General features: G+C 38.1%; 2 protein-coding genes across 2 annotated transcripts; one reads left to right on the top strand and one right to left on the bottom strand.

Annotated features, from left to right (window-relative positions):
• Window positions 1–697: 697 nt before the first annotated feature.
• stard14 (START domain containing 14) lies at window positions 698–5,817 on the top strand. Its single transcript, XM_020635788.3, has 6 exons — window positions 698–1,048; window positions 1,188–1,335; window positions 2,068–2,171; window positions 2,322–2,439; window positions 2,540–2,592; window positions 4,343–5,817. The coding sequence occupies exons 1-6, from the start codon at window positions 875–877 to the stop codon at window positions 4,547–4,549; spliced, it is 804 nt and encodes a 267-aa protein (XP_020491444.1). The 5' UTR covers window positions 698–874; the 3' UTR covers window positions 4,550–5,817.
• A 521-nt stretch (window positions 5,818–6,338) lies between these two features.
• Window positions 6,339–12,497, bottom strand: pdzd11 (PDZ domain containing 11). The gene is made up of 6 exons (XM_020635790.3): window positions 12,346–12,497; window positions 11,385–11,482; window positions 10,089–10,229; window positions 9,852–9,950; window positions 8,915–8,975; window positions 6,339–7,960 (listed from the first exon to the last, which is right to left on the bottom strand). The coding sequence occupies exons 2-6, from the start codon at window positions 11,475–11,477 to the stop codon at window positions 7,926–7,928; spliced, it is 429 nt and encodes a 142-aa protein (XP_020491446.1). The 5' UTR covers window positions 11,478–11,482; window positions 12,346–12,497; the 3' UTR covers window positions 6,339–7,925.
• Between the last annotated feature and the right edge of the window lie 1,118 nt (window positions 12,498–13,615).

Raw genomic sequence — 13,615 nt, 5'->3', positions numbered from 1 at the left:
AACTTTACAACAAAAAAAGGTCAAGAGCGTACTTTAACTACAGTGATTATAGTCAAAATATAGATCTAAGTTTTCCCCGCAAAATGCCCATTATGTACTTTATTTTTTTAACAAAGGGGAAGAAAGATTCCTACACATTACAAGATTAAAAAGAAGAAAGAAACTACATATTAACACCCTAATTAACTAATGACACAAGATTGAGGCTAGCCTACTTTAAAAGGTTGTGGTTAAACTTATCTGTAGGTCCAGTCAAGATGACTCATTCAGTCTAAGATACATGATTACAGATGGTTTATGAAATTTATAGTCGTGATGATAGTGGATTCATCGACACAGCAATGCGCACCCACACACTCCCCCGAGCGGCCGGCCACAGTGTGTTCAGCCCACTTACTTTTAACTATTCACACGTTTAAAGACACACAGCTGTGCTCTCACATTTTCTTAACTTTTTCTTTGGGTATTCATTCGACCTGTAAAGGTTGTATAAGCCATGACTAAAAAAAATTTAAAAAAAAAAGAAGAAGAAATGTGTGTCATTATTTGGCCTTCCTGGTCGTGTCTGTGGACGGGGACACATTTTGTTCATGACGCACCTGCGCAGCACACCTGAATACAGGAAGTGCTGTAACGTCAGTGCGGAGAGGCGTTTGAAGGAATGACAAAGATCCTGCTCGACCTGATTGGTGAACGACTCGCATATATTCGTTGCAACACGCTACACAGAGGCATTGAACCTCTTCAGCTCACCGGGCCAAGCACTTTCACACCTGCGCAGGTCGCTCTGCCTACCTGCCTGCCTGCTACCTTTTTGAGGAAAAAGAAAAAAAAAGTTAATTTTCTTTTAAGGACTGTATTTTAAACAAAGAAGATGACTCTTCAGCCGAGTATTTTACCAGATGAAGAGGCCTTCGCAGACTTCAGAAAGCAGTGCTTGTCAGGAGGCAACTGGTTGAGCAAATATGATAAGAATGGGATACAAGTGTGGATCGAAGTTCCAGCAAGTAGTAAAGCAAATCATCCACAGAAAGTCCACAAGATCAAGGTGAGTGCATTTAACAGGTTGAAATGATCAGCATCTCATGTTGGCTATCATTGAGGTAGTGTGCTTGGAACTTGACATTTGACCACTTGTGTGTGTGTGCTGTGTGTGTGTCTGTGTGTCTGTGTGTTTTTTTTCCCAGTGTAAAATGACAATCAAAGATGTGTCAGCTGCAACCATGTATGATGTCCTTCATGACGGCGTTTACCGTAAGAAATGGGATCTAGCCATGCTGGAGAGTTATGACATTGCCCGGCTCTCCGCTAACGCTGATGTGGGCTACTACTCATGTACGTACTATATATTTATCATCTAGTGAATCTCATCAAATGTCTCCTGTGTGTTTGTCCCATGGATCAGAAACCTGTTTGGCGTGGGGCCTGACCCAGTTTCACAAGGAAATGCAACCCTGAAAAAGGGACAGTCAGTATTAGTGTTACTATTTGGGATGTTCGCTTACACTTGCCTGTATTGGAAAGTAGTTATTTTGTAGACCGCAATTCATTTAATTCAATGCTCTTTTCTTTTTCTTTTTTTAAGTAGTAAACATCTGATAAGGACCTAAACAAAGTTTTTGCTGCAGTAACTAAAACACGTGCATGAGACACTACAACACTTTTAAGTCAGTGCTGTGGTGTCTCAAATTCTATTCAAATAGTAGATCAACGTGGACTATTATTTTGAAGTAATAGTTAAATGTAAACAACGCGTCCATGATTCTCTTATCAGCAAGCCCCTCTTTCCATATTTGCATGCTCAAATCAGATTGCTTTATTTTCAAACATCCATAAACAACCGTCGTGTTTTCCCTTTAACCGACATTTGTATTATTTCTTGGGTTGACACTTGTTTTAAGCTGCCGTGGCCCCCAGGGGAGGAAAGACCAACGACCTGTTGCCCCACCAGTGTGTTTGCTGTCATAACAAGAGTTCATTTATTTAGTGGATTGTTGAGAACAGTGTAGAAAGTAATACATTAAGTTCATTTATACAATATAACCATATTTTTTTTTTTTTCTACAGGGCATTGTCCACATCCCATTACAAACAGAGATGTTGTGACTCTACGTTCATGGCGGATGATGGATGATGAGTACGTTATCATTAACTTCTCTGTCAAACACCCGGTACGCCACCTCCTCCACACACCCCCAGGCACATTTCCAACACCGCCTTTAAAATGTGCAATTTCTACACCTCTCTGACACCTTGTTGTGTTGGTTTTTTTTTTTAAATAATACTCATTATACTGCAAACTGTTTTTGGTGTTATTACAGAATTTTCCTCCTCGCAGCGATACAGTGAGGGCCATTTCCATCCTCACTGGTTATCTGATCAAGCCCATAGGACCAAACAGCTGTACTTTCATTTACCTGTCACAAGCTGACCCCAAAGGTAAGTCTGAAACCAGTCATGACATGAGCAATATGTTTAAACTGGGGATTCTTGCCTGAGCTGTTTTTACTTGAAGTTTACCCGTATGTCTTTGCTGCAGGTTCTCTTCCAAAGTGGATGGTAAACAAAGCATCTCAAGCCCTCGCTCCAAAGGTTGGTAATTTAAAAGTGTTTTGTTTACATCCAGATTACAGCACCGTTAATAAAGATACAGTTGAAGATACACAAACTGTGAACTGCGGTGGGTGTGTCCATGAGGTGTTTAAGAAGCGTGTAATAGGTGTGTGCGCATAAGGGAGGGAACGTCTCATGTGTCTAAAAGCACAATGGTAACCATAGAAACTACATTTAAGGGCCTATCCTGGTAAGATTGCTGACAAAGAAGTATCTCGGCTCGAGGTTTTGCTCTCACTCCAGGAAGAACTCGTTCACCAGGTTTCAAATCGTCTGCAGATTGAAACTATTTAGACCAAAGTGTAACTGTGAGAGAACGTGTCATTGTGACCTTTGCCTTTGCTTAACAGAAACCCTGTGGGTAGTTTCTATAAATTTAACGCTAAAAAGCTCAAAGATATAACTTCAGAATTACAAATTAGAGTGATAATACTGTAAATATTTGTTGTCGGTCACTTTTAGTTACTTCAGAAGATTAAGTAAAATAATTCTCAACAGTAAAATTAACAAATTAGAATATCGACAGGTTAAATAAAAAAAACATGATCTTCATGTGAATACAAGTCAGTAATTATTTAAAAATATATAATTTCAGTAAAGCTGTGGACAGCTCATAAGTGTGAAAAATGTATAAAAACACTGAACAAAGTGCACTTTAGCAGGTTTAAGGAAGGTCGTTCTCGAGGCTTGTGGGGCCTCTCTAGGTTCCTGAGATTATAAATGAGAGATTTACTGTAAGGAGGTTAAATTTGAGAAACCCACTGATTCCATTGGGCGTATTATTTTCTCAATCGATTAATTGTTTTGTCTAAGGAGTTTTCTTCTACATTTTCCAGTTTGATATCTTTTGGCTGTTCAGTTCTCTAATATAGAGGGCTGAGAAAGACAATTGCATACAAGAGGCCAAAACACTATAATTTTGTTCACTATGTCTTAAATTTTCAAGAACAGATTAGAAACATATTTACGGATAAAATCTTCTACTGATGAAACTTGTTACTTAAAGGATTTACTGCTGCAAAGTCTCAAAGTCCACTCCTCTTGATAACCACTATAGGTGTTTGGATGTGTTTTCAAAGATTTTAAGAATTTCGTCAAAATATGTAGGCAAACATGTCTAGCTGAACAGTCTCTCTCATGAGGATTGCACATGAGTCGGCTGTATCCACTGTGTTATACAGTCTCAGGGACTTTGGATTCTGAAGTGGACTCTTAAAGCCAATTGATGACGGTCGCCATATTTGAGATGCTATCTCAAACTAACTTTCAGTAAACCTGACAACAGGCTCTGTCAGTAACATCAGCCACGCCTCTTATTATGAATAACTCTTAGCCTTAATATCATAAATGGATGAGTTGTAAAAAAACATTCACCCTGGGTATAGTGTTTGTGTTGATAAAGAAACAAGCTATTCAGACCAAATTCATTTGTGAACCAGGCTGTAAACATGTTTGGTTCTTCTGTGTAAAAGGACAATTCAGAATATGTGTGCATGCGACTTTTGCTAAAGTGGACATACAGGGAACTGCAGGTTTTTGCACTTCTGCATCTGCTTCATGTTTTTTTTTTTTCAACAGCGGAAGTTGCCGCTTCATTTGCTGTTGACTGGTCTCTGAGTCTGCTGTCTCTGTTGACTGGAGAACGGCGGTGCGTTTGACCCACATTGTAAGACAGCTGCCCTCTTATAATTATGTCCTCTCTCTCTCTCTCTCCGCCCACTCCTCCCAGGTAATGAAAAGTGTATACAAGGCGGGACAGGAATACCCAGAGTGGAAACGACGGAACCATCCAGACCAAAAGCCCTGGCTTAACGTGGAGCAGAACACCATGCCCATGATGGACCCACGCCTTCTGTCCATACAGAGGGCGGAATCGCTAGAAAACGTGGACGAGAGCTCAAAAGTGGCCACTCTGGACTGCGAGGACAGCAGCTAAATCACATCACGGTGACAGGAGGAAGGGGCGAGATTGTTGGGATTGACTCTTGAACTAATAAGACTTGAGACCTCTGACTCTTTGTGGTGTCACCGTAATGCTTGTGAATGTTTGTCACATTTTCCTAACCAGTGTGCCTTTTATGGATGAGCAACAGCATGAAGTGTTTACAGCCGTCGCACAAGACGGAAACGAGCACAGATCAAATTGCCATTCACCTCAGTCCACTTTGAACTAAGCTAAACATGTCTCCAGTGTTTGCTGCCATGCTCTTTTTTTATGGTTGTTTTTTTAAAAAAAATTTAACGTTGTGCAGGCTAAGAGGTGACGGTGTTTGAATGTGTCATAGTTACAGCACTAAATTTACGACAGGTCTTCTGTTAGGCCCTTTTTAGTTGCAGCTATTTTAAAGTTTAAATGCACAAAAAAGTTTCAGATTAATTTAAGCATAGATCGTCAACCTGTGACTGACTGTGAATATGTTAGCCCTGTCAGTAGTTCACTTTACATTTTTAACATTAATAACTTAAGAACGTGATGGAAACTGTTTTTAAGGCCATCCCTTTTTTTCTTTTTTTTTATAGGTTGAATGTCCAATCAAAATGATGGGATCATGATTTTGAAACATTTAAAATAGTCACATTTTACTTTCTTAAACAACACTTATTTGGTTGCACTGTTGAAAACATGAACTTGAAATGTTCTGTTACAGGTTGGAGGTTTGTTAAGCAGCTTTGGGCATCAAGTTTGAAAGTTGTTTTTTTTTTTTTGTAGCTTAGTGTAGATCAAAATGTACGACAGACATCGAATCCCTTCACTACCACTACAAGTACTACTGATTTTGTTAATATGTTCTTGAGTTTAACTAGATATGACCAATAACTGTGCTTTCTTTTTCTCTCGCTCAATGTTTTATACATGACAGTTTGAAGGTTGAGTATATTTATTTAGATGATCCTTATTTCAAGCTCAGACTTTAGACTTACATTGGAACTCAGGGAGGGGCTCTGTGTGTATCTAACTATGTTGTTTTAACATGTAAAGGTTACATGAAGTTTCCCTGTTATGCTTTGAATACAACTACCTGAAGGATTGGAAGGACCATCAAGGAAATCTCATATTTATTATTTTAGTTAGAAGTGACTGTAAGCCTAGATGAAGTCATGACGGAGAAAAGACAAGTGGAATGAAGCTCTGCATCTTTTTGAAAGGTTTTTCATCTTTAAGATGTTTGACGTAAAGAAAGAAAATAAACCCCCAAAGGTTCACATGCTTTGACGTTCGTCAATGTCATCTTACGAGGAATGCAGTCGACCGGCCTCAAGAGAAACCCAGCTACAAAGAAGAACAAGTTTGGCTACTTGAACGAGAGCAAACCGGTCCGTTTCCAGCTCTGTGTCATGCTCACCAAGTAAAAAGACGAAGGTCACTAAGGTTCAGATCATTTTATTTGTTATGTAAATGTCAATATCATGTTCTTTTATTTAAAAGGTTCATCAGATGGCAATCCAAAATAGTTTATTTTATGGAAAGATAACAAAATAAAATTTGTGACAGCATAAAAACATCCAGTGTTCAGTAATCTGCAGTGACATCAACAAGAATATACTGATAATGTTCAAATGTGTGCAGGAATGCTGAATGTACGGTTAAGCATAAATTAAAAACTTAAAAAAATATCAGCCAGTCTTGAGTTTAAATCAAACCCAGCTAACATCAGGGTCTCCAGTGAACAAAGATAAACAATCCATTAATGCCCTGCCACTGAAATAACCTGCAGGACACAATGTGCTGTTATCATGCACTTTAATAGAATGTTAGAGTTTATACTTTTGCACATCAAATATAGAGTTCACATTTTTAATAACGCAAATATCATTCAGCCAAAGTGAAGTTTATGTATGCGTGAAACTTGAGCCTAATTACTACTTGACATTATAAAACGGGTGCTTCACTCTGCAAGCCGACACTAAAATATACAATTACACAAAGTCAACTGTCCTACACATTTGATGTTAAGTATGTAAAAACTGGATATGTAGTATATTCACAGTGATACTTAAAATCTGCATTCTTATTTTCTCTTACAACATACGTTTGTACCATGCAGTGTCAGTCTGTAGTGTTATGTTCTATTTTTATATTTACACACTGAATCACCAGATATGAAGTATTCAGTGACAAAACTACTGCAGTGTCACACAATGACTCTCCTTTTCTAAAGGTTTAAATGCTCTGCCTTGGTCGTGGTGAAAAGTGTCATTTAAGAGGCTGTTTGAAGTTCTTATGAGGCAGGCAATGCATTTAAAATACAGGAAGATAACAGTTAGCTTTACAATAGTTTTTTGGCCTGGTTTATCATTAACTAGCAACTGAAGGCCTGATTTACTAAAAATAGATTTCGGTCGCTAATAGCTCAAAAAATTGCACATCATTTGCTCCCACTATCTGCTCAGTCTCGATGTCTAATTCACAAAGCATATAGCACTTAGGATATTCCGACACCATAAGTTGTCCTGCTCCGTGCAGCTTGCTCTGGTTTTTGGTTTGAACAGAAACTATCTGCACCGCTTCCTATGCTCTGAAGCTGCACTCTCATGCTGACGGTGCTCTATTGAGCACATATAAAAAATGATTAACTTGCCGTGGAGGCTGAAAATTTGAGGCCAGACTTGGAAAATGTAATATGAGTTTCCCCATTTAAAACAAAGCTTTGCCCTGAATGCTGAATGTGAATTAGACGTTGTCTTTATGACTCGTTTGCACAGTTTAGCAGATGGAAAAGCCGCACAGTCCGACAGCGAATCAGACCCTGTGCGTGTAAAGTTATGTCTCTACTTTGTATCAGTGTCATCAGGGCAAATGTGTAGAGATGAACCAAAAACTACTCTGTGTTTGATTCAAATAGAAGTGTAAGACCATTGCAGGATTTAACAAGGCTTAGTGAAAACATCAAGAAAGCAATGATTAATTCAGTTATTCAGGGATTGAATGTGGTACTTAACTGGAAATTATGTACAGTAATATACTCTAATAATAATAACTACAATATAATTAATAGTGTAAAATGTCTTCCACCCTCTGCTTTCCAATTCCTGAATTTTAAAAAACTATAAAAGGACCTCCTGTGAATAAAAGTTTATCTTAATAGAGAATAGAAGAGAGTGATTAGATCCCTTGGCGAGAAAGGAGACAGGTATAAAACAGAGTGGATGTCTTTACATGAAGGACTTTGAATGATTCTGTTAGTCATACATCAATTATTAGAAGCTGAAGCAGAATGGAGGCCAGAGTTTGTGGGAGGAGGGTGATGACGAAGCAGCGAGGAGTCTGTCCACATCTCTCTCTCTCTCTCTCTCTCTCTCTTTACTGCCACCTAGTGTACAGTCCTCTCCTTCTGTCGTTGGTAGTCTGAGAAAAAAATAATAAATAATACTCAAACTATGGCAGGGATGACATTATATAATCTCCTACACGTGTTACATTACTCAGTGACTCAAAAGGCAGTTTTTTTTTGGGGTGGTTGTAGACACTCAGTAAATAGTTATCTTGGCTACGGTAGGCTGATACTGGAACATGCATCAAATTCTAAAAGGTTTGGTTTCACATAAAGAAAAATGGTCTTCATGTAAGCGTTCTTCACATAACATTTCATGAACAATGTTCACACTACAGAATGACAACAAACATTCCAAATTCAAAACAGATTGGACTGCCATCACACTCAAACTGAGGACGAAAATGTCAGGAGGATAAATGTCTACCTTACCTTTATTCATCTGATTATAAACACAAGTACACGGCTTTATTTGAACTTGTTATGTTTGTTTGTATCAATGTTTGTAAACAAAGCAGGCTTATATCTGAAATGATGACAAAGGAATACAAAAGCATCTCATTTAACATATTTAAGTAACGCCTGATATACCTGATTCATCTTTTATTTATGGTCTCAACACTGATTTATCTTTAGGGACAAACAAGTACAAGTTGTACTGACAGAACCTGGACAACACAAAGCTCATTTATGACCATTTGTGTGTTCCCTTTTGAAAACCATTTTTGAAAGTATGACAAGATTATGTCATTTGGACTCCTCTCCTCTTTGGTGTAATATGTTTCATGTTTGGAGTTACTTTCTTAAAGAATTGCTCAACCAATCAATTCCCTTTATGTGTTCTCAGCTATAGAGGGTTCCTAAAATAGTTTTTGGAGCCAGTTTCCCGCCTTGAGCGCCAGTGTATTTGCTTTCCTGAAACATCCTGGAACATTTTCACCATGGGCAAACCCAACTCATATGTCTTTAGAAATGCTCTTCTGTAGGTACATAGCAAAGGTTTGATGCAGCAGATGAAGAAGACTTACTGTAAGGAAAGAAGCGAACCCTCATCAGTATTTCTCGTGCAGTTTTCAGAATCTCTACAGCCTGTAGAGGAAGAAGAAATGTACTTAAAGGCCACGACAACAAAAAACATGTGGCATTTGCCAACTGCTTGAAGCGGGCTCTGGAAATCAATATGGCTATTTTGAAGAAGGTGCACTTTGTGGGCGGGGGAGGGAGAAACAAGTGTCATGTGAAGGGTTTTGAGCAGTGGTGCAACAGATCACAGTTGATTTGTGATTCGTTTGGATCAGATGTGATCCTGGGATTGATAGAAATTGTATCATCATGCTGTAAAATAAATGTACTGCTACTAAATCCCTGAGCAGAGTCTCAGTGAAAAAGAAGGCAGCGTTAAAGTTGTGCGTGTAGGAACCATGAAGGTCTGCTGTACAAACAGGAAGACAATTCAGTCTTTCAAAATATATTTTCATGCAACTTTTTCACGGACTTTCATTCAGAAACGGGTTGTGAAGCGTTGATGGACCATTGGTGTGGTTATTATGTAACAAACGGTGCTCTGACCTTAGTGTTCTCACCCTCGCCGTGCCTGTTTTTAATCATGTAAATATCTGCTGGTAGTTGTGTGTGACAACAATCAGGAGGAGCGGTAGTACGCTCTACTACCAATGTTCCATATTACAATATAATGGAGAGACTTAAGGAACTTTGGTTGTAAGAGGTGTAGGGGACTTTTGGGCCATCGTCATTAATGGAACTATGCTCTTTCACATGCAAACAGCAATCGAATGGAAGATTCTATAAGCAATGCACATAAACACCATAATCACAAAATTGCATGATTTAGAATAATAGTCGGAATATTCCTGTCCATGTTAGCGTGACTACTGTTCTCGCTTGTTTGCGGTAAATATTAGTTTTGTATTGATCTCAGCGAGACAGTCATGGTGCTAGACTTACTCTTGAGTGCTCTATGTCTTGGAAATCCACTTCATTCACAGAAAGAACCTGGTCTCCTTCTTGCAGTCCTGCCCTGTGTGCGTCTGAGTCTGGGACCACCTGTAGATACATTGCAAGCATCACACACACAGAAAATAGAAATGATTATGGGGCATTTTTTTGGAAAAGCAAACAAGCATGAAATTAAGGACAGATGAAATATGCCTGACACAAACACACACACACACACACACTCGCCTTGGATATAAAGATCCCCAACTGTGAAGCCTTGCCCCCACGGATGTTGAAGCCCAGCTGTGCTCCTGGAGGTTTCTTCAACACAATTGTACGCGGCAGAAACTGGGTGAGCTCATTGTTGTAGTCAGGCTGATGCACCCGCTAAAATGAACATAAACAAAAAAAGCTGACAAACCAGAATTCTGAAATGACATTCATTATGACTCTGTGTAAAAACAAAAATCAAGTTCACACTCAAGACTCAGTAGGCATCATCTAATACTTTCAGAAACACTAAGAGATCTTTGGAGCTAGTTGAATCAGCAGAAAATGTTTGATTTACTTAGAGCAGGAAATATCATTCCATTATATCTAAAATCTTGGACATTGTAAAAAAAGATAAGATAAGATAAACTTTATTCATCCCAGCAGGGAAATTTAGGTGTTCCAGCAGCCAGCATACATACAAACACACAACACAACACATATATACATACATATCCCACCCATACAAAAAAAACATGAGCCCACAATACAGTTTGATATATGATATATGCAACTCAGGCTAAAGTTTAAAAGTTTAAATGTCTTCTGTCCTTACTTAAAGGGGAGTCGTTATAAAGTGCAATTGCAGTAGGGAAAAAAGCATTTTTAAATCTGTCCTTTTTTGCAGCTTAGCTGCCGTAGCCTCCCATTAAACACACTCTTTTGTGTACACACGAGATTGTGTAAGGGATGTATGATGTTGTCCATAATGTTCAACAGTTTCTGTATCATCCTGTAGATTGACCAAGAAACTTCACCCAGGCTCGCTCACTTTCTTTTCTCAGAGCGTTCAACTGCATCATAGGCCTGCCGTGATAGGTTTATGACATAACTGTTTTTAATCTGAAAGCAAATGTTGTGTGTTGATTAAAAAAAATCTGTTGACCAGGAACAGGGACACAGGGGAAAAGGCTTTAGACAACCAAAGTTAAACCAAAGAGTGACCTGTAAACGGTGACTAGGGTTACAATTTCAACCCCAGATATGACCACCTGTCGTCTCTCACTGATTTTATAAACTACTTTTTGTCAACAACGTTTCTGCACTCTTGTTAAGCACTTTGAACTGCAATGTAATTTGTCTGAAAGGTGCTTTACATAAATAAGTTTGACAAGGATTTGATTAAACTTAACACATTGTTAACTCAGTGTTAACAAATCTGCTATCTCCATGAGAAAAGAAAAACTACCAACTTGTGATGATAGAACAAAACTTTAAAAGATATGCACATATAATACATGTTTTGTTTTCCTAATATGTTGCAGACAGTACCTCCTGAGGGGGGATCCAAGCTGGGGGGTTCTCGTAGGAGGGCAGGAATACCACTGGCAGCTGGTAGTCATCATAAGGAATCTTCTGATCCATTGTTTCTGGAGACATCGAATTGAGTATAATTGATTGATTAAATTTAAATTTGATTGATTACATTGATTTCAGACATATCAAATAAAATCAAACATGTCAAAAATACAAAACAAAATGAAAAGCACGAAAATACAATAAACAAAAAACAATGTTCAAATTATTTCACAAAAAGAGAAAAAGAGAAAGAAAATTACATATATTCAATTGATATGCCTGAAGTATAAAACTTATTTAATCCTACTCCTTTTCCACAGCTCCATAATTAATATTTATTAAATTAAATTCCTGTGTTCCTCATAATCTCTCCATATATACAATTTTCTATACTATATTTATGACACTATATTTGATATTTACAATCCAATGACTTTCCAAACATATATACAACTTGATATACTGTGTTTTTTTATAATTTATATATTTATACAATCCATATATACATATCTATTTGTACAATTTGATGTACTATATTTATATATTTATACAATCCGTATATCTATACAGTTTGGTATAGTCGTGTGGGGAAGAGACCACAATACAACACCATTTTCAGCTAAATTCAAATAAAATATTATCTTATCGTGGCTTAGTTCAACTTAAAAGGCTAACTCGAACCTGAACCCTTAAAAAACGTGAACATTATAGATGTACCTCTCCCTCAGATTATAGTTTTACCGACGAAGTGTCAAACAGCTGAAATGCTAGCTAATGCTACCTGGCCAACTTAAAAAATGACATTGTTGTCGTCATTAAAAATATCTTTCACCCAGTTTTCGCTGCTAATATCATCAGAACTACGGTGGGGTGTTGATTAAAACCTGTGGGGTCAAATGCAGAGTTAAAGTCATAAAAAAACTAATATTCTCACCTGCCAGTTTGAGGCTGGCTAGAAACAAACACTTCTTCTTTCATTAAAAGGAGACTGACACACACACAGAGCATTACCGCCGCCTACTGACACGGAGGAGTAACATTTAACGTGCAATGGCGCAGTCGTGTATTGGTGTTAGATCAGCCTTTCCATGAAGTGCAGTGGGGAGCACAGTGCTGCTTATCAGGGGTGTGAAGTGCAGAGAATGGCAAAGGAAATTCAGAGTTATAAAGTGCAAAAGGAAAGTGTCCATACGCTGAAGCAACAAAGCAAATCTCACAAGGAAGACAATAAAATCACATTCATTTCCTGCTTCGACAAGAATTTCCAGGATTCCTGGTGCATGAGCAAAGTTTATGCAATCTGGAAAAGATGAAGGAGTTTAGAGTAGCCTATAAAGAACGTCAAGGAAGCTGTCGATGATGTTGTAAAACGGGTCTCTGAGGATTGAAATCAGTAGTATCTATCAGTAGAAAAATGTCAAATTATTCTTTACAAAGAAGAGTTAATGATGATGAGCTTGAAGATGGTAATTAAAGAAAAGGAAAAGTGAAAACATTCAAACTTTTAGGATTATTGTTTGATGAAATGCTCAAATTGAAAAATCACACTGGCAAAGAGGAGGATAAATGCAAGAAAGGTTTGAATATGAGAGGACTGACAGCCACATTTTTGGGAGCTGATAGGCTTTAAAGACTATTTATATTGAATTGATATGATAAGTTTTGGATTATGGTTGTGTTGTTTGGATCAGCTGTATATACGTGGCTGAAAAAAATAGACAAAATTCAAGCCCAAGCACTGAGGTTTTGTTGTGGGGCAGTTTAATCTATCCCCCTGTCAGCTCTTCAGGTGGAAGTGCATGAAATGCCTCTAATTATTGAGCAAATCTGCAGAGCCAGCCACAATGAACTACACCCAACAAAAAGGGAAATAGATATGCTGCAGCAACAAAATGAAGATCATTATTATACTGTCCCAACACTCACCAATAATTTTTGGCCCCATGAAAAGATATCACTGTGAGACCAATCACCATTGCCCAAGCTAACCCAACACAATCACTGAAACCACACCTCCATTATACTCATGACCAGGGACGAGTGGTTTAAATGGGCATGCAGGGAAGCCCTTCGTTTTGTACACATAAAGATGAGAAAGATATTGATAGTGGGTCGTTGTCAGGCTTTGTTTGGGCTGAGCACTTAAGTTTCATTCTCTGAGCATCAACAGGAGAGGCAGTTGATGCTCAGAGAATGAAACAGTT

Source organism: Labrus bergylta, chromosome 9, assembly GCF_963930695.1.
Source record: "Labrus bergylta chromosome 9, fLabBer1.1, whole genome shotgun sequence".
NCBI classification, from domain to species: domain Eukaryota; kingdom Metazoa; phylum Chordata; class Actinopteri; order Labriformes; family Labridae; genus Labrus; species Labrus bergylta.
This window is presented reverse-complemented; position numbering and strand designations above follow the sequence as displayed.